Below are 19,247 nucleotides of genomic sequence, written 5' to 3'. Positions count from 1 at the left end.
CTGCGTTTTAACAAAAGAATTTGCGCCCTGGCCTTGATGATGAAATGGTTGTCCTGGCCGCTAATGAGATTTCTGGTCGTGTTCTTGATCCTGTTTTTAGGATTTGTTAGTTTGTGTCACCTGAAGTTCATGGTCCGTTTGAGAGAATATTCGACGTTCATAGCTAGTATGGAGACATTGTTGAACATGATGCTAAGTGAGTGTTAGACTAGGAACTCATTGAATGATGTTTTACCAGGGATGTAGGCTCAAAGGGTTCCATCTGGAGGTTACGGATTTGGCACAGTCACCCATTCAGTGTCTATTTAAGTCCAACGCCTGTGGTACGGAGAAACGCAGGAACAGGGGATAGAAATATTTTTCTGCATGCGTTTCCTGTGGTTTACGAGAAACGGATAAACATTGCTTCGGGAAATAATGTTTCCTATATCAAATATGTTTCCGCGTCTGTCATGTGTCTCCTGTATCTGTGTTTCCCGGCGTCGTGTGCGTTGATAGAGGGTTTGGTTGAGATTTATCCGCCTCTCTGCAACGGACATTTGTGTAAAGAAGCCCGAATTATTTACAAAACAGTTTTACATCTTCATTGCAGATAAATTCAATTTCCGACGAATGCAGGCAGTCAGTCCCGTGATGGCACCGCTCATGTTCGTGGCATTCGTTATCATCGTGAATTTCATGATGGTTAATTTCATGATCGCGATCATTTTGGAGGGCTACACGTACGCGATGGAATGCATAGCTGGACAGGCGAACGAGTATGAAATTGTCGATTTTATGATGCAGTCATTCAAAAAAGCTATTGGCATGACTAGAATAGAAAGGAACCCTACAGAATGCCGGTTGGAATATTTGGATGGTAAGCTTGCTCATTTTAACGACTTTACGCTGGATATTTTAGGTAGAGTAGATATCCAGGTTAATGTCGTTAGAATTATTCTAATTCATCGATTTCCTGGATAGATTAATCTAGCTTGATATATTGTAAACTGTTTATAGCATATATCATTAACATTAATTGCGCTATAACAATCAAACGATAAACCCACAATTTTGAAGTTCTGCAGCTGTTTGAATAATAGGATTTTCTAGTTTGTGTTTGAATAATTAGTCAGGATTTTAGTCTGAAAGTGCACTTGTGGATTTGCCTATTATTTGAAACTAGTTTCACAGTTCTAGATCTAATTTGACCATAATCCATTTCAGCGGTTTAATCTAGATTTCGGAGTCTTCCCAATCCAGTCCCGCGGTTTTGGGTTCTATATTCACTTGATGAAAAGCTAGATTCAAAATGTCTGATAGATTGTTAAATCAATCCCTTGTGAAGCGCGATGAAATATAACAGAAATATTCCCTAGTGGTTATTAGTGAATCAAAATATATAGCTAAAAAATGATACCTTCGAGTAGTATTTCATATAACCAGTCTGTAATTTCTATAACTTCCAGTCCGTAATCGTTTTCAACGCAACTTATTCCAAAGAGCTGAATATTTATCTAGTTTCTATGTGATAGTAAATGACAAGTTGGAAAGACTCTTCTCCAGTTGATATTACGCTTTTATTTTTCTACTTGCTTATGGCTGTTCCAGTTCCGGTGTTCTGTCTCTTTCTGTCTCTCCCTCTCTTTCTCCTCTCTGTTTCAGGGACCTCCCTTATATAGGCACTCGCGAAACTGCCACGAAACTGCCACGTCGCAGTACTGCCACGTCGCGCGAGCACCAACTATATGAATTCCCTTTTATGATAACAGCAACTGTTTAAATTTATTAATTCAGTGATTATAGTCCCTGGTAGCAAGTGAAACTAATGTGAAAACCATATGCTGATCTGATATTAAAATAATGATTTATGGAGAACTGGCGGCCCAAAACTGAATGGTTTTCACGGCTGAATTAGTTCGGTTCAAACTGAGTTTATCCACGATACCAGGAACTATGAATTTGCTCTAAACCTATAGCTGCTGTTACTCACAAATTATGGAATGAATATAACTTTCCTAATATCCCCCTGGACTTAATATTTTCGTCCCGAAAATCAAGACGAGACAACCGGAACTCAGTGAACAACCTACACAATCATACAATGAAATACGATTACAAAATATTACAGCAAATTATACATCGAAAATAGCGGAAAGTTTAAAGTTCATATAATCATATCCAATTCCAAAAGTCAATTCTTAACCATGCAGCGACACCAGTTTATCACGGAACAGCAACACCAATTCATCATGGAACAGCGACTATTCACCATGGAACAGCAACTAACACAGTCAAATACTGGAGAAACGGACTTCCCTTCCAACGATCATTACTACTAAATAGGTAATCATCTGACGAAACACAGCGAAGGTAAGGAATCATCACATCAACAGGCGCAAAAAAGTACGATAAACACGGAACTAACACCATACGAAACGATATAGCGATATAGTATGGCAATAAATGACATAACTGGAGCTAACGCAACAACCAGTATCGATAGAGATGTCATCTAAATAAAGTGTCTGTACGATCGCATGCGTTAGCGCCAAAACAATAGGTCGAGACGTTACAAATCGCTATCGGAACACTGAGGTAAAATTGCAAATGTTCGATTGAGTAGAACTACACTAGGATATAAAACGGCGCTAGCGTAACGACTAAACTGCAGCAAAACGTAATACATGGCGATGGATAGCTAAGTCATGTCGAGACCAGGAACGCATCAGTACGAGAGCGACTCGACCCACATCATAGGTCTTCCAGTTTTCCGGGTGACAACAATACATCGGAGATCAGCTAACCAGCAGTTAAACGCACATCGCAACGAGAATCTGTTCGTATCGCAATAGTAAGTCACAGCATAGTGACGAGTAACTCTGGATAAACAGCAGCATATACTGGAGTCGATCACATCCTGGATCGTGGCACTGTCGAGCAGGCAGCAACTCTACGAAATCTTTACAAGGTCGCAGTTATCGCCAGGAAAAAGACTCAAATGAATGTATGTATCAAAACATTACCAACCAGATAACAAACCAGTGTAACTCAAATTCAGACGTAATGTGTTCAGTCTTAGCGGTACCCCCAATTCGATCGTATAAACAAATATAAATCTAAACAAACCTAATATACTACTAATGCATCCGTATACTTAATCAAATTACTCCCAATGCTATATCTACAATTATAGTAAATAAAAGAACACGACAAGGACAAATAATGCACTCTCCATTTCAACTTTAATCAATAAAGAAAAACAGTATTACATATTGATGATAATAACAATAACACCAACCCAATAAACTATCAGAAGACGGTAGGTAAAGACTACGAATGAACTTACTCGTAAATAGACGAGTGTATAGATAGATAATAAGTTAATAGTTAGAATAAATACAACATCTCAAATGAGAAGGTTATGGCCGGTAGCTTGGCAAGGGAGGGTAGATACTATTTTCCCCCCTCAAAAGTGGAGTGAACCCATCACTCTTACTACCCCGACCACCAGAATCAAGGACCAGAACAGTGGGATTATCCTCGGGCTTTGCAATGATAGGCGTCAAGAGGTCATGATGCTTAAGGTACAGTCGTAAAGAAAACTTCGACTTCATGATTTGGTCCACCTGTCTATACACCGAAGGTTTTATGCGAACCTTATCGGGCACTAAAATTTCAACATTACCGAAAATTAGCTTTAGATCTGAAATCCAATTAAGATGAATGTACAGCTTAAGGTATCGGGAAGAACAATTAACCCCACGGAGAGTCGGCGATCCCAAAAGCCGTACCTCTCCGGGACACGCTGAAATATCTAACAACGGCAACAGGATGCAAGACACCCCATTCGAAATTTCTACCACGACCTGAGAATGGCAGCGATTAACTCTGCATCTGGAACCGCGAATTAAATGAATAAGGTAACGGACATCGTCATAAATATAATGGGCTAAACAATACAGTACGGCTACAAGCATAAAAGTATCCAGCGAGATATCGTAGTCTACATTTCCAAGAGAATCTTGTACCTTTTTAACGGAGTCAACAAACGAGAGAGTCTTATTTGACTGGACAATGGTTGACTCCACCAAAGGAACATTTTGGGACGCAAGAAGCGCTGCGGCCGGAAATAACGACGCTGGGTTAAACCGCGCAGTTAAAAACATATATAAAGAAAGAGCTATAGCAACTATGCTAAGAATGGTAGGCACTGATAAGATACCAAGTGACGTCGGCGATGACAACAGGTAGCTATGGATGTTATCCGAGGCTAGGTCCTGCTTCAGGGCTTCAGCTTTCGAAGCAAACAGCTGGACATTTTCTTTATGGGCTTTCGTCAACTTCTTAAGATCCGTGGAATATGCCGCTTCTTTACTTGCTACGGAGTCCCAATCCCCTTTCGCTAATTTAAACTCTGGTAATTGAACTAAAGGAGCTGTAGCTAATTCATTCCCACGGATCTTCCTCAGAGCGGCCTTGTCCGAAAACAATGAATGCAAGACGGGCAGGTTAACTACGTGAAGCACTGTCTTGTCAACCTTTCCAAGTTGACAACCAGTCAATTTGTAAGGAATCCGAAACGTCGAAGCAATTATCGAGCAAAAACATGGAACAGTCATCACACATAGCTTACAGCCGGTGATAGATTTAACCTGCCTGTCAGAGCAATGCATCGTCCAGACCGGATCGTCCGAAGAAAGAAGGTAACGACCATCAGCCAATTCGTAGCTGCCCTCAAATAGCAATGCCTCCTCATAGCGAATGTCACATCGCTTCATCACTTCATCCGGCTGATCCCAGAAAAGGGCAGATGCGCATGATAATTTGTTTCTTGAATTAAGGGACCTAGTCGTTGAACAGAACTTAAGGTCCCGTCCTGTACATGACAATAAAAAATCACTATCAAACTCGGTATAATACTCGCTATCCTTAGTAATTGCTATGTACTGAGGTAGTCCTACAATCTTCGTAGTATTAGCGCTTGTAGCATTAGATGGAACTGATAAGGCATCGATGTGATACACGTCCATGAACCCAGCTATGCTGTGTATCGGAACCGCAATTGTAACGTATAGATATTGATCAGTTTGTGTAAAAGCGATGTCACGCATTTGATAGTAAAAACTAGGGTGATTATGGGTGACCTTAAAGCTCGGATAGTGATCACTCAAAAGATTCTCAACGTGGTCCACCACCGTTTTAATTTTTTCGGGACCCACCATCGTTATGGGCAGGAACCCATCTAAAAGAAGTTGCGTTGCCTGTAACAGTTCATCGGAGTGTCGAACTACTATTCCAAATCGATATTGATAATCTACCATATTATCCATGAGAACAGACAAAGAAGAAACGGATATATTAAGCCTAGATAATTTATCAGCAAAAGTTTTTTGAGAGCCACGAAAGATAGCTGTCTGTCGCTTATAAGTGTCCGCAAACTGTTGTAATAAATTATGATTCTGTTTGATCCCATCCATTGCATTTTCAATCCTTTTGTTTGTTGTATTCATAAATGAATTTAAAGTTTTCCCTTGCTGGACAATCTGATCCGTCATACCCACTAAACCTGATTCCATCTTCTCTACATGCTGTTTCAAGGCTTGAACCTCATCATCGGAAGCCAAGCCAAAAAGCGATTTAGCAATACTGCCAAAAAAATCCTAAAGCACGTTTCCGCCTATTATTAGCCTTAACGGGTATCAGGGATTTTATGATATCGATGTTCGCGTTAAGTTCTTTTCTAGTTTCGCCAATCTGTAAGTTCAACTTCCGAATAACAACGTTTAACATATCGCAGCCATCATAGGGTGAGTTTCGAGGCTGACGAGGACAGGGTAATTCGGCGATATTATCTAAATCAAACTTGGGCCACGGAATACAAAACGTGTGCCTGTACTTGGACACCCCGTTCAAAATTGCAGTAAACTTATTAAAAACCACCCCCCAATTAAGCATTACGACTGAATTAGAGGATGCGCTTGTCTGATACCTCATAACTGCAATCACCATACCAACGAGTAACATTTGAACCTTCATATTTGACCTAAAAGAAGGAAAACAAAACTCTATCAACCTCTCACTAATTAACTCCCAAATTTTTCTTTACTTTTTTCTTCGACTTAAAATAGTCCTCAACCAATTTAGGATTCAAGATGTTTTCCTCGGGTTCAAATGTAGCTTCTTGTCTAGTGTAGCCTTCCCACCATATCTTGAAGTGACGCTTCCCATTAATAATTTTATCGCCTAGTATTTCTTTAATGATATAAACATCATCTGGTATATCGACTAAATCGTCATCGTTAGTTGCAAGATCCTGATCCAGGGGATCACCATGATCATCAGGCTGAGTGCCAATGGGCAGATCGTCACGGTGTATAAATGGCTTCAGACGATCTGCAGCTACCGGACTTTTCATGTATTTACCTGTCTTAGCACATTTAAGCTTATACGTTGAAGGCCCTATAATCTTGGTAACTTGGAAAGGACCCCGGAATCTTTTCTGTAATTTCCTAGTAAGACCCTTTCTAAAGTTTGGGAAAAAGACCCAACAATGATCACCAACCCTAAAGTCTGGTGCAGAGGCCTTTTTGTCATACTGTTTCTTAAAATCGGATTGTGCATTCCCTAGTGCATCTCTAGCTACCTTATACACGTATTCTAATTTATTCTGAGCGAAGCGCACGTGTTCATTCAAATTACCAGGATTTATAGTTGGCTCCAATAATGCATTATCCAACGGAGTGTTGGGATGTCTAAGGAACATCAGATAAAATGGACTGAAATTGGCAATCGATTTCATTGGACTAGTATTATACGCAAATACTGCGGACCGTAGATATTTGGTCCAATCGGTTTGTTTCTCAGAAATCATCATTGAAAGGAGTGTTTTTATAGACTTGTTTGTCACTTCACACAGGCCATTGCATTTTGGGTTAAATGACGCAGTTCTTTTATGTTTAATTTTTGCTCGCTTCAAAATTTCTTCGATCATTTCACTAAGAAAATTGCTTCCCCGGTCACTTAATAATTCACGCGGGAAGCCATATCTGAGAAGAATTTGGTCATACATAACCCTGGCTATTGTAGGTGCTGTGATATCCGGAACTGCGAAAGCCTCACAGTATCGTGTGAAGTTACAAACAAAAACTACAATTTGTGTCATACCATCTTCAGACTTAGTAATTGGTCCAACGCAATCAACAGAAATTTTTACAAATGGTCCATCAGGAATATCCTGAGGCTGGACTGGAGCACGTGCAGGTTTACTAGGTTTCTTACGTTGGTTGCAAGCGGGGCAACTGTTAACAAAGTGTTTTACATCCCTATACATATTCTTCCAATAATAATTTTGATATATTCTTGAGTAAGTTTTTGGAATTCCGAAATGACCTGAAATATGCTCATCATGCATGAATTTCAGAATGTCTAACTTAAGTGATTCTGGGACAACAAGCTGTAGGAAGTAATCACCATTTTGGTTCTTAGCGGGCCTTGGGATATGATACAATACCCCCTTATCATTCAGCGTATATTGATCGGCTGACAAAAGCACAGTTCTTGCATCGTCCTTGTTATTAATCGGTAATATACCGCTAGTCAAATAGTTAATTATGTCGGCTAAATGTCCGTCTTCCATTTGTTCTTTGAGAACTGAATCCACATCTACTTCAGATACGACAGCCAAATCATCTATAGGATCGTCAAACTTCATTCTACTTAGACCATCGGCATTTCCATGAATGCGACCAGATTTATGTCTAATTTGAAAATCATACTCAGATAATTCATCAAGGATACGTAACAGTTGTGGAGTAGGATTCTTCATCCTCTGTAGAAACGATAAACTTATGTGGTCAGTTTGTATAATGAATTGTCGACCGTATAAGAATGGTCTAAAATGTCGAACTCCGTATAATATAGCAGCCAATTCCTTGCGTGTAGTGTTGTAGTTCAATTCCGCTTTATTGAACTGTTTTGAGGCGTACTCGATTGGGTGTTCCTTCCCATCCTCACCGACTTGACTCAATACCATACCACATGCGAAATTACTTGCATCAGTTTGTAGAATGAATGGTTTGTCAAAGTCTGGGAACTTAAGAATGGGCGGAGTTTGCAGAGCAGCCTTAAGTGTTTCAAAAGCCGTTTGACACTCTTTTGACCACACAAATTTGATATCTTTCTGCAAAAGTGCAGTTAAGGGTTTAGATATAGTTGCATAATCCTTGATGAACGATCTGTAAAACCCTGTTAACCCCAAGAATCCTCTCAATGTTTTAAGGTTCTTGGGAACCGCACAATTCTTAACTTTATCTATCTTTTCGCCACATGGAAGTAGCCCCGATTCGGTTACTAGATATCCTAGATACTTGACGATCTTAGAGAAGAAGTGACATTTCGTACTTTTTAGCTTCAATTTGGCTTCCCTTAGTCTTTGAAACACAAGCCGTAGATGTTCAAAATGGGACTCCTCGTCTTCGGAAAATATGATAATATCATCAAGGAAAACCTCACAGATATCGTGTAATACATCCCTAAGAACATAGGTAATATTTCTCCAAAAGGTGGCTGGTGCTCCGGCCAGACCTTGAGCCATTTTCAAATACTCCCACTTCCCACTATTGCACACAAAAGCTGTTTTCTCTATTGAATCAGGGTGCATGGGTATTTGGAAGTATCCTGAATGTAGATCAAGAGTTGTAAATATTCGCCCCTTTCTTTTTCCTATATTTGTAAATATCTCAGCTATAGTTGGTCCAGGAAATGTATCAATTTTAGTTGCCTTATTCAATTGGCGATAATCGTGTACCAACCGATAAGACGGTGAGCCATCAGGATTTGTTTGGCCCCCCTTGCGTACTAATATGCACGGAGATGCCCATTCAGATGTTGACTCCCTGACTATGCCTTGTTCAGCCAACTTCTTAACTAGTTTATCTTCAGCCTCCCTCAGTGCGACTGGAGGTCTATACGGTCTAAGCCTGATAGGTGGCGTTACACCGGTATGAATCCGGTGTTGCCACGGCACATTAGCTCGTGTAAGCTCCCCACTATCCTTTGCAAATATGTCTCGATATTCCTCGAGTAAAACTTCTAACTTTTTTCTACCGTTCGGACTCAGGTCGGAATTGGTCACGTCAATGTCTAGGTGATTTACTGCGAAAGAGCTATTATCTTTAATATCGGATTGTTCATTTAATTGATTCATTAGGTCGAAACGATCCTGTGAAACTGCCGAATAATCTAATGTCACAAAACCTATGGCTGTACCCTTCCTAATATTCAGAGGTGTGTTGGTAGTATTGTGTAATTTTATTGGTACTTGTTTCTTATAAACTTCCACAATACATTCGTTACTTTCAATATTATAGCGAGTTTTCAAATATACGTCTGGTTCAAACAGAACATAGTTATGATCCGCTAGATAATCACTTAATTTCGCGCTAATTTTACATTCAGATTTAGGAGGAATAGTAATATCGCTTATTGCCGTAACCTTGGCTTGATGACCGAGGCCTACCTGTTTTTGTAGCTGTATTGGATAGCCGTTATCTAAGGACATCGTTCCTGTACAAAAATCTAGCTGAACTCTTTTTTCGTTCATGAAATCTAGGCCCAATATTAGCTTTTGTTGTAGTGGACTTGCTAAATAAACCGTCTGTCTAAACTTTTCTTGACCTATCTGAATTGGAATTTCTACAGTTCCCTCTAATTTAATAGGAGTGCCGTTTGCAGAGTGTGCGACCCTAAGTTGTCCTTCTTTAATCGGAATTGTTTTCAATGATGGGGATTTATGATAAATTTGGCTATCCATGACGGAAATCATCGCACCACTGTCTATGAGAACATTATAACAGCCATTATTAATCTTTGCCGGAACAGTGCTAGCAACTGAAGCTAGTATGGTTGTGCTCTGTTCATTCGCATGTTTCATACTTTTATCATCTTTACTCAAATTCGCTAAACGTTCTAACAGTGTGTTTAATTCTTTCAAAATGCTCTGGTCAAAAGAGTCCTCACATTCAACAGTTGCCAATTCCTTAATGAAAATTCTACATTTATCTTCAAAATCAAGGGTAGAATTGTCAACGGAAGTTCCTGTATTAAGTTTAGACACGCAATCTAAGAAGTTAGTCAAATCATGAAGTATTTCCTCCCCCGTCCTTAGGCATACAGGCGACCATTTTCTTCTCACTCTCTTCCAACAATTTTCAATGATTTGGTTCTGACGTATACATCTGATAGATCTCAGTTTCTTAACTGCCCATCTGCAGAGCCCTTGAATATCTTCCCCAGGGTCAAATGGGACGGGATCCCTGTTCATTTTTGAGGCAAGATCAGCCTCAGCATCATTTGTCGAAATTTTTCTGATATGAATATTATCATCATTATTGATTATGGTATCTGTGTCCTTCTCACATGAATCAATTATAGTTTTACTTTGTTTATCCTTAGTATACAACTCTTTACTGGAAGTACCCTCAGCACTGGAGACTATATTATTATTTGCTACCCTAAAATTCTTATTCAGATTCGAATCAGTTAACTCAGAATTATTTTCATTACTTAATATACTATCATTTCCACATTTTAAAAATACCTCTTTACAAATTTCTGAATTCTCTGCTAATTCACTCTCTGAACTCTTTATTTCAGTAGCGTTAATAACTTGCTCCGTCGGCCCTTTTTGGGTCGTTACTTCCAAACTAGGTTTTGAATCATTATTGCTATTACTATTATTATCGACACTTAATTTTTCATTAATTCCTTCATGAGAAACTGTACCTCGAGTACATAGACTATTATCATATACTGAATTTAAATTATCAACGTTTATTGGAACCTTACTCTCATATTGCGATTTACGCACGTCATTATCTGCAATGAAACTACATGAATTTTCCAGCGTTGAACCTATAAGTTTCGAGCTGTCACTATACCAGCGATTATTACTATAACAGCTGTTCAGTTGGTTGTCACCGTACGTTATGATTTTATCAGAATTATGGATACAACCAGTACTGTTGTACACATTTGGATAAACGCCGTTTTCCCGTTCGTATCTACAAATGGTTTGCTGTGGCCATGGCTTATGAGTTACCTCGTACTCATAAGCCGATCTTCGTTTCCCGAAACTTCAAAAACAGGAGGATTCTGGTTTGGACCTGGTGGTTGGTTATACCCCGGTTTACTTGAACGAATGTGAGATCTATTGTCTGGATAATCTCGATGCTGCGCATTTGGATTGAGAGGTATTGAACAGTAGTCTTGATATTGATATCGCTGCGGCGGTCGAGGCGGAGGTTCGGGTCTATGGAATTGAGCTCTTTGGGAGGAATCATATCTTTGCGCCCGACAATTTCGCGCAATATGTCCTCGACGACCGCAGTTATGACATGTTATATTCGAATTGTTGGATCGCCTACACCTAGCTGTAGTATGGCCTGCTGTCTTACAGTTTTCACAATAGGGACGACCATCGGATAACCTTATCGGTCTCCGCTGGTTGCCACCATCGTTGCTTCTCTGTAAAGACAGCAGCTGAGTTAGTTTTTCGTTTAATCCTTTAACCTCCTGTTCCAACGCAACCTGCCGCGAATAATCGAGATTAATAGACCTCACCTGGGCTTGTGCTGGTACTAGCTTATCCAACTCCACCGCCAGACGCGCGTAATTTATCGCCTGGTCTAATGAAGTTGGGCACTTTCCCAGCACAAATGCCTTAGTATTTGGTAGTAACCCATGAATAAAGGGTTGCAAAATATCATCGCCCCTCTTGCTTAGCCTAGTAGCCACGCCAACCACTCGAGATATGTAAGAATCTAATGATTCTCCTTCCTTCATTTTAATTGAATAAAATTCTGATTGTAAAACCCATTCCATGTCTTTACCACCGAACTTCTCTTTGAACAATTTAAAAACATTTTCTAAAGTAACATCTGTGGCATTTCCCTGTTCGTCCTTACTTTGTTCTTTTAATTCGTAAAAATAATTCCTAGCTCTTCCGCTTAAACACATCGGAAAAGCCGCTACAGCCTTCGACTTTTTCCATCCCCCAAAATTTACTCTAGCTTCAAAATCCCTAAGGAAACTATTTACGTCCTCATCTGAGTTACCCGAAAACGTGTCCTCTGGTTTGAATGGTAGCTTGTCAGTCGTGTCTGTATCAAGCGATGCGATTTGTGCCTGCAGCTGCATTAGCAGTGATAGTAAATGACAAGTTGGAAAGACTCTTCTCCAGTTGATATTACGCTTTTATTTTTCTACTTGCTTATGGCTGTTCCAGTTCCGGTGTTCTGTCTCTTTCTGTCTCTCCCTCTCTTTCTCCTCTCTGTTTCAGGGACCTCCCTTATATAGGCACTCGCGAAACTGCCACGAAACTGCCACGTCGCAGTACTGCCACGTCGCGCGAGCACCAACTATATGAATTCCCTTTTATGATAACAGCAACTGTTTAAATTTATTAATTCAGTGATTATAGTCCCTGGTAGCAAGTGAAACTAATGTGAAAACCATATGCTGATCTGATATTAAAATAATGATTTATGGAGAACTGGCGGCCCAAAACTGAATGGTTTTCACGGCTGAATTAGTTCGGTTCAAACTGAGTTTATCCACGATACCAGGAACTATGAATTTGCTCTAAACCTATAGCTGCTGTTACTCACAAATTATGGAATGAATATAACTTTCCTAATATATGTGTGGATTTACAGGAGCCCAAGATAGCGCAGACGAGAAGTGCCGCGAGCTTTCGAACAGGGTCGATTTGATCATCGTCAGACTGGAGAACTACATAAAAAAACAAGCCGACAGCAAAGACGTTATGGCCGAACTGGAGGAAATGAAGAAGTCGTCGGAAAAATCTAAAAAACGAAATATCATCATCAGTTAATTAAATGCTGAAACATTTCTTATAGTATCATTTGAAATAACGCTTATGTTTGTATTGCTTGAAAAAGGGTTCCGTTGATCTTAGGGTTCTTTAAATGACTTGACTGGTCCTCGGCTCACTCAGTCGCTACGGGACAGTAGTGAACGGTTCCGTCGTGAGCTCTCCATCTCGACCATCCCCAGTCAGTCTCTACAACGGACAGGAGGCCCGAATCATGTACACCTGTACATTGTATACCTAATAATAAAGATTACATTTGAATTGTACTTGAGTGTTTTTTGCTCCTGCAGTCTACCATTCTCAATGCTAATCGGTGTGTTATTTTTCATCATGATGTATTCTGAATTTGCTTATTGTCGAAATAAACTTGCGTTAACAATATAATGGAATTTAGAATTCCGAGTTAGTATGTTGGAGGTAGAATAGCCACAATCAGACGATGAGAATAGATAATGAATTGAAAACCCACTATGTAGAAATAAAAAAATTAAAAAAACGAATTCTCCGAATTAAAATCAAAATACACGACGCTTTGAACCTCTACAGATCAGCTGACACCTGACAATGATCTCTAGTGAGAGTCCGAAACATCGTGTATTTTGATTTCGATTCTTGATAGATAAATTCGTTTTAATCTTTTAGATTCCGTATATAGTGGGTTTTTAAACTTAGTTCGTATTGAGAAAACTCAATCACTACTGGACCACCGATACAACAACTGCATTCTACAATTTCCTCTGCCTCGTGGATATTTCAAATTTATGTATTCAAATGTATTCAAAATTATGTATTTGAAATTTATGTATTCACAATTGAATACTAGGTCGAATATTAATCCATGATGGATAATGATAATTAAACCATTTTCATTCATGAAATATATTATGGATATGATAATGAGAAATGTCAAATGCCCACCTGTTTTTTCTATCGGGTAGGGTTATATAAAAAAGCGACCCAGTATGTTTATTCGTATCGACCAAGAACACCATTACGCACAACAAGGTAAGGTTAACTCTTGATTGCCGGTTGAACGATATCGAGTAAGAAGGTGTCTGCTGTAGTTGGAAAGTTGCATCAATAGAAACCAATGGACATTTCTTATATTTTGAAATAACCAACGGACCCATGGTGGGTTTGATAGCGTATATTTGTGTTTTGCTCTTTTGCTGACTAGTCTCCAAAAACAGTACAGAGTAAAGGGATGAATTCAGCCATAGCCATTGTATGCCAGCACGGTACTGGTTAGGTTATTTCTAAATTCAATCGTTGACCTTTCGAAAATTACTGCCCTCACCGGGATAGTTATGTATACTTAAATGTAATCTATTCATTTTCATTGACAGATTTTTGCTTGTTTTGATCATTCACGAAAATGAAAACGACTCCATTTATTCTGACGTTTCTGATCGCTGTAATTCACACAGGTAAAAACTAAGTTAATGAAAAATCGTGACGTATTTTGCAGAATATCCGAACTTTCGAATATAATCTTTTCGAATACGCGCGTTGTTATCAAACCAAAAACATTCTACGTTTCTGATATTCATACTTGTAGACATCGTTGAATTGGATCTCTTTTCATTCTAGCGCGTGGTTGCTCTCGTCCAAAAACATGCAGAGAAGCCGGGGCCACCAAGCCGGGCGATTATACTCTGTATCTGGGACCGAAAGCTACACCAGTCACAATCTTCTGTTATAAATGTAAAGAATACATTACGCTGAAAGCGAGTAATTACGGTAATAACGCGTGTAATCGCGGTTGGGCAGCGTGTGGTCGAACTGACTGGAAAAAGATTCGAATAGATCCACATGTAAGCGTGCAGATTCATCTTACATAACTGAAATAAAATATGTAAATACGCGTATAACTAATGTTCTTTATTTTTCATTCCTAAAGAATTTGAATGTAATAGGTACCGATTACACCTTCTCCTCATCATCTAGAAGTTCCCATGAGGTTCCGTATGGTCAGGGCGGTGGTTGCGCAGGATGGTACAAAGTGTCTGGCGGATTCGTGTTAGATTTAACCGGGACTGGATTCGCTATCGATGCTACCAAAGTAAGTTCCGATGAGTATAGGAATCTTCTTTAGTTAAGACGACCCTTCGCAGTTGTAATAATAAAGAATAAAGATTAATACGGAGGTTCTGTACCGCATACATACGCCATATTGGCCGGCAAACTGGTCGGCTGTCGTCTGACATCCCCCTCCCTTTATGGGCTTCACGCCTACGATGCTTGCTGTCGCGTACCAAGAACTTCACCTGGACCTCGGCTGTCAATCCCCCCTCCCCTAATCAAAATTCCTGGATTTACCCTCGTGATAAAATCTTAAACATGTTCTGATACTTTCGATTTACAGACCAAATGGCACGCAGCGGGTTTTAAGCCAAAGAGTATCGTTACGTTAAAACCTAACAATCTCGTGGCGACGGCACAGTGCGGAGGTTCCTGCGGACTTTGTGTACCAACTGGAAACATTGTTCTCAGTGTTTAATTCGCCAAGCAATATTTCTAAATAGATTATACCTTTGTGTCCAGATTATTGTAGTGGTATATTCAGTACATAAAATAAAGTTATAGAAATCAAAATTTTGGACAAAGATTCGTTGAAATTCTGTATCGTTCTTTTCTGTCGGTTGTGTCAAAAAGCGAAGGAATTAAGTGAGGGAACTAAGCTCAATTTCTTAACCCCGTGTATCGTGCGTTGTTTAGTGTTTCTCACCCTCGATCGCACTGCTTTTGTGTCCGGGCTGCAACTGGCTGGCCAGCATCTTCAATGGTACGATGACCACCTATGAAACACCTCCGTTTGTCAGTTACAACCATTCGGACTAAAATGTCATCGGCACTGTTCAAATCTTTATTTAGAATTAAAGAATTACATGGCGTGAGGCGATCAAACCCCGGTGATGTTGCGATCAGGTAGTTGCCGAAATTGCGAATTGCGTCGGAAGGTGACAAGCCAGCGTCTAAGTTAAGATTGATCTCGTGCAATGTAATGGGGGTACCCGCAGTGCTCCTGTGGCAATCGAGGATTCCACGTATGGCAGGCGAGGATCCGCCAGGTTTGCTGATAGATAGTCGGTCGTCCGCGTTCGATCTCTTCTACATTTCAATTAAATTTAAATAAATTTTTCTCTTGAATCAAAATTTGATGAAAATTTTACCGATATCCGAGAAGAACAATGAAATTATTGTATATTTGGTGGGTGCTGTGATATGGATTCAGGAATCTAAAAATCCAGTTCATCGAAAATCAACCAATTTTGACACAGGCGACCTACTGCTCGTCAAGCCATCTGGCGGGATAGCTGGTTTTGCGGGTACCCACCCCATTCATATATACTTTCGGATATTTACAATATCCATCAAAATTCGTCGGCAAGTTGGCACTGAAGTCACAACATTCCTATCGAAATGCACTACAGCAACGAAGGTATTACCAAAGTGTTGGTTCCTATACCTACCTTCTTGCACGTCCCGTTGAAATACAATTTTGGATGACAAACTCGCTTCGGGCTCCACACATAACAGCGGCAATACATGAACTCACCTCCATAGCAGGCGCGGATCCCAGGAGTGGGTTTATGAAGAATGTTAATGTTAAATCGCCGACTAAAATCTGATAGGGGGCCTATACGGCATATTGCTTGGCCAAACATAAGATGATATGGTACCGATTATAGTACTATTCGCCCGCTTTGTCTTGAGTACATTCCTTCAAGAAAACGATTAAAAAAATTTTTGGTAGCTGAGCAGGGGGTCACAACCTCTAAACCCCTCCCTCTGGATCCGCGCCTGCATAGTCTCACTTCAAATGAATAAACATACATTGAAACACAAAATAAAATCTTATCTCATTTCCATCTACACGGATAATCACTTTTTGCAATAATCCACAATAAAACACAGCCTAATGCACATTTCAGTTCATTTTCCTCTCCCGCGGGGCTCGCTTCAATGGTCTTCTGTGCTTTGCTCGGCCCTCATAGAAATGTTGATTATCAACATATACCTTTCATTTTTCCTGTTAATAGGAATCTATTCAAAAATCAAAAGACCTATTTCAATTCCTGGAATTGTAAATTTCATTATGTATGTACATCTTCTTTTTTCTATGAAATAACAATCTTTCGACTGCTATTTTAAAGATGCTAGTTCAGATTGCGCACTTACTAACATCAGGCAAAACTTCAGACATTCCCGGTATAGACCTGTTGTGGCGCATGAAAAAATTGAAAAATCCAATATCGCTATCGGACTTCCGACTTCAAACTAGGCCTACATGTACATGCTTGTACCACTTGCCATCTGTGAATTATTGATCGACTAGCACTTGGCAATCATAGTTGGACTTAAATTGAGACTCCTACACTATCATCCGATTCCCGGTTGACTTCAAAAATAATATAATTTTACACTTATTGAAAGCTTTGCCATATGTAGACAATAGATACTTGACGATGCTTGTACCGTTTCGAAAAGAAGAAAGGAATTGCTCGACAGGTGACGGCGACTATAAATTGCGATGCTTTAATCTGTGATTCATTTAAGACAGTAACTTCGTCGTAGGAGGTAAGTTCCGAAAGGCTTTCGTAAATTTTTAGGTAAAATCGAATTAATTTCAACGAATCTAATGTAATAACGTATTGATGCTATGTCAGGTTAGATTATCACAGACCCTCGTTGGTTTCGACTTTTACAGATCTGTTCTTGCTTGTTTGGTCGTTATCTGAAAAAATGAAAACGACTTCATTTATTCTGACGTTTCTAATCGCTGTCGTTCATACAGGTAAAACTGAGCTTGGAATAAAGTATATAAATAAAAAATCGTAATACATTCCTGAAACGTATCGAAACTTTCATATACCGATTAATCGATTATACACACGTTAAGTAAACCAGACATTTCACTTTTACTGTTTTCACATCTACAGTGATTGTCCCACACATTTATAGGTTCATCAAATTTAATAAGTTCATATCGGCCAAAAATTTCATTATTTTCCAGGGAACATGCATAATATTATAAATATATTTTCAAAATCTAAACATAAAATGGATCTTTCATTCAAATATTTTCAGGTGCGACACCAAAATTAGCTGCTGATAGATCACCAATAAAAACTAGATAAAAAACTAATATCTAAGCTACCTATCATCTTTTTAAGAATCAAATCTTTATTTAAGCTCGGTGTTGCGATGGACTTCCGAAGACGTGTAAGGAGGCGGGCGCCATTGCTGGAAATACGGGCTATCACACACTGTTTCTTGGGCCGAATTCTGTGCCAGTTACGATCTTCTGCAGCGAGTGTAGAAAAGAATATATCACACTGAAAGCGAGTAACTATGGGGAAAACAAATGCGATAACAACTGGCCACAGTGCGGCAAAACTACTTGGCAAAAGATCCGCATAGACCCACAGGTACGTCGCATAAAACTGACTTTTGAGACACGTTTAGACTTTCTATGACTCCAAGCACAAGAGAGTATACGATATCTAGCGACAGTGACAGTAATTCTAGTCTATAGCGCCCTTACCCCCAGCCTTTAACTCTAATCCCAACCATTTATCAGTCATCTCTCCCTGGGGAGAAGTAACCAGTACTGTTACCATGATGTTCTGGATTAGAGCTCTAGGTTCCAGACGCGCGTCTTCAGATCATCATCATGATTTAGAATTATAAATCTTGTATTATTTTGTGCTTTGACGATAGATAAGAAAATTCATATGTCCAGTTAATGCTATAAAGATTCTGTATATCAGTATATATATTTATGTTTTTTTCAGACTCTCCATGTAATAGGTAACGATTACACATATTCAACATCTACAGGACCAGTAAAAGTTCCATATGGTCAGGGTGGTGGTTGCGCCGGAGCTGGAGCAGTATCTGGTGGATTCGCATTAGATTTGACCGGAACTAGTTTCGATTTCAAAACAACCGCGGTAAGTTACTTCGGTACAGATACCATCGGGTGATCGGCGGTCGCATTTTCACATCAAACGACTGATTGGCGGTATGTTTGACTGCCAAAGTTATCGAAATTCTCCAACCCTACCCTACCCTACCCTACCCTACCCTAAGCTACCCTAAAACAACATACACTCTCACATTCACCCATATTCATATACACACATGTAACAAATGCATATTATTGATGTATCTAGTTGATAGGATTAACTATAATTGAAAATTATTTAAAAAACAACACGTTTGTTATTTTCCACGTGTTGATATCTCGAATATGTGTAAATATTTTATTTCCTCGAGTTTTGACGTTATCTGTTTCGTGCGTTGACCTGACCGTGCGTTGACTTGATGCAATCTTCTTGAAAGAAACACATTTCGATGACCCTGATAT

General features: G+C 39.5%; 2 protein-coding genes across 4 annotated transcripts; both read left to right on the top strand.

The window, feature by feature from the left end:
- The first annotated feature begins 2 nt into the window (after positions 1 to 2).
- Positions 3 to 13,315, top strand: LOC141903959 (polycystin-2-like). The gene is made up of 3 exons (XM_074792371.1): positions 3 to 196; positions 593 to 859; positions 12,696 to 13,315. Exons 1-3 carry the CDS (start codon positions 37 to 39, stop codon positions 12,872 to 12,874), a joined length of 606 nt encoding a protein of 201 aa, XP_074648472.1. The 5' UTR covers positions 3 to 36; the 3' UTR covers positions 12,875 to 13,315.
- LOC141903960 (A disintegrin and metalloproteinase with thrombospondin motifs 9-like) lies at positions 2,435 to 15,434 on the top strand. Of its 3 annotated transcripts, none has more exons than XM_074792372.1 (5): positions 2,435 to 2,986; positions 14,221 to 14,301; positions 14,465 to 14,688; positions 14,775 to 14,936; positions 15,240 to 15,434. In XM_074792372.1, exons 2-5 carry the CDS (start codon positions 14,250 to 14,252, stop codon positions 15,372 to 15,374), a joined length of 573 nt encoding a protein of 190 aa, XP_074648473.1. In that variant the 5' UTR covers positions 2,435 to 2,986; positions 14,221 to 14,249; the 3' UTR covers positions 15,375 to 15,434. The 3 variants fall into 3 exon arrangements, with proteins under 3 accessions (XP_074648473.1, XP_074648474.1, XP_074648475.1); XM_074792373.1 differs by lacking the exon at positions 2,435 to 2,986 and adding an exon at positions 10,946 to 11,231; XM_074792374.1 differs by lacking the exon at positions 2,435 to 2,986 and adding an exon at positions 13,861 to 13,879.
- Positions 15,435 to 19,247: the final 3,813 nt, after the last annotated feature.

This window comes from Tubulanus polymorphus, chromosome 4 (assembly GCF_964204645.1).
Source record: "Tubulanus polymorphus chromosome 4, tnTubPoly1.2, whole genome shotgun sequence".
Lineage (NCBI taxonomy): Eukaryota > Metazoa > Nemertea > Palaeonemertea > Tubulaniformes > Tubulanidae > Tubulanus > Tubulanus polymorphus.
Note: the sequence above shows the minus strand (reverse complement) of the source record. Positions and strands in the feature narration are given on the sequence as shown.

Coding starts and splice junctions, on each gene's coding strand:
- LOC141903959 (XM_074792371.1), top strand. CDS start 37: ATGATGAAATGGTTGTCCTGGCCGCTAATGAGATTTCTGGTCGTGTTC. Junction 197..592: donor ATTGTTGAACATGATGCTAA/GTGAGTGTTAGA, acceptor TCTTCATTGCAG/ATAAATTCAATTTCCGACGA. Junction 860..12,695: donor CCGGTTGGAATATTTGGATG/GTAAGCTTGCTC, acceptor GTGGATTTACAG/GAGCCCAAGATAGCGCAGAC.
- LOC141903960 (XM_074792372.1), top strand. CDS start 14,250: ATGAAAACGACTCCATTTATTCTGACGTTTCTGATCGCTGTAATTCAC. Junction 14,689..14,774: donor AGATTCGAATAGATCCACAT/GTAAGCGTGCAG, acceptor TCATTCCTAAAG/AATTTGAATGTAATAGGTAC. Junction 14,937..15,239: donor TCGCTATCGATGCTACCAAA/GTAAGTTCCGAT, acceptor TTCGATTTACAG/ACCAAATGGCACGCAGCGGG.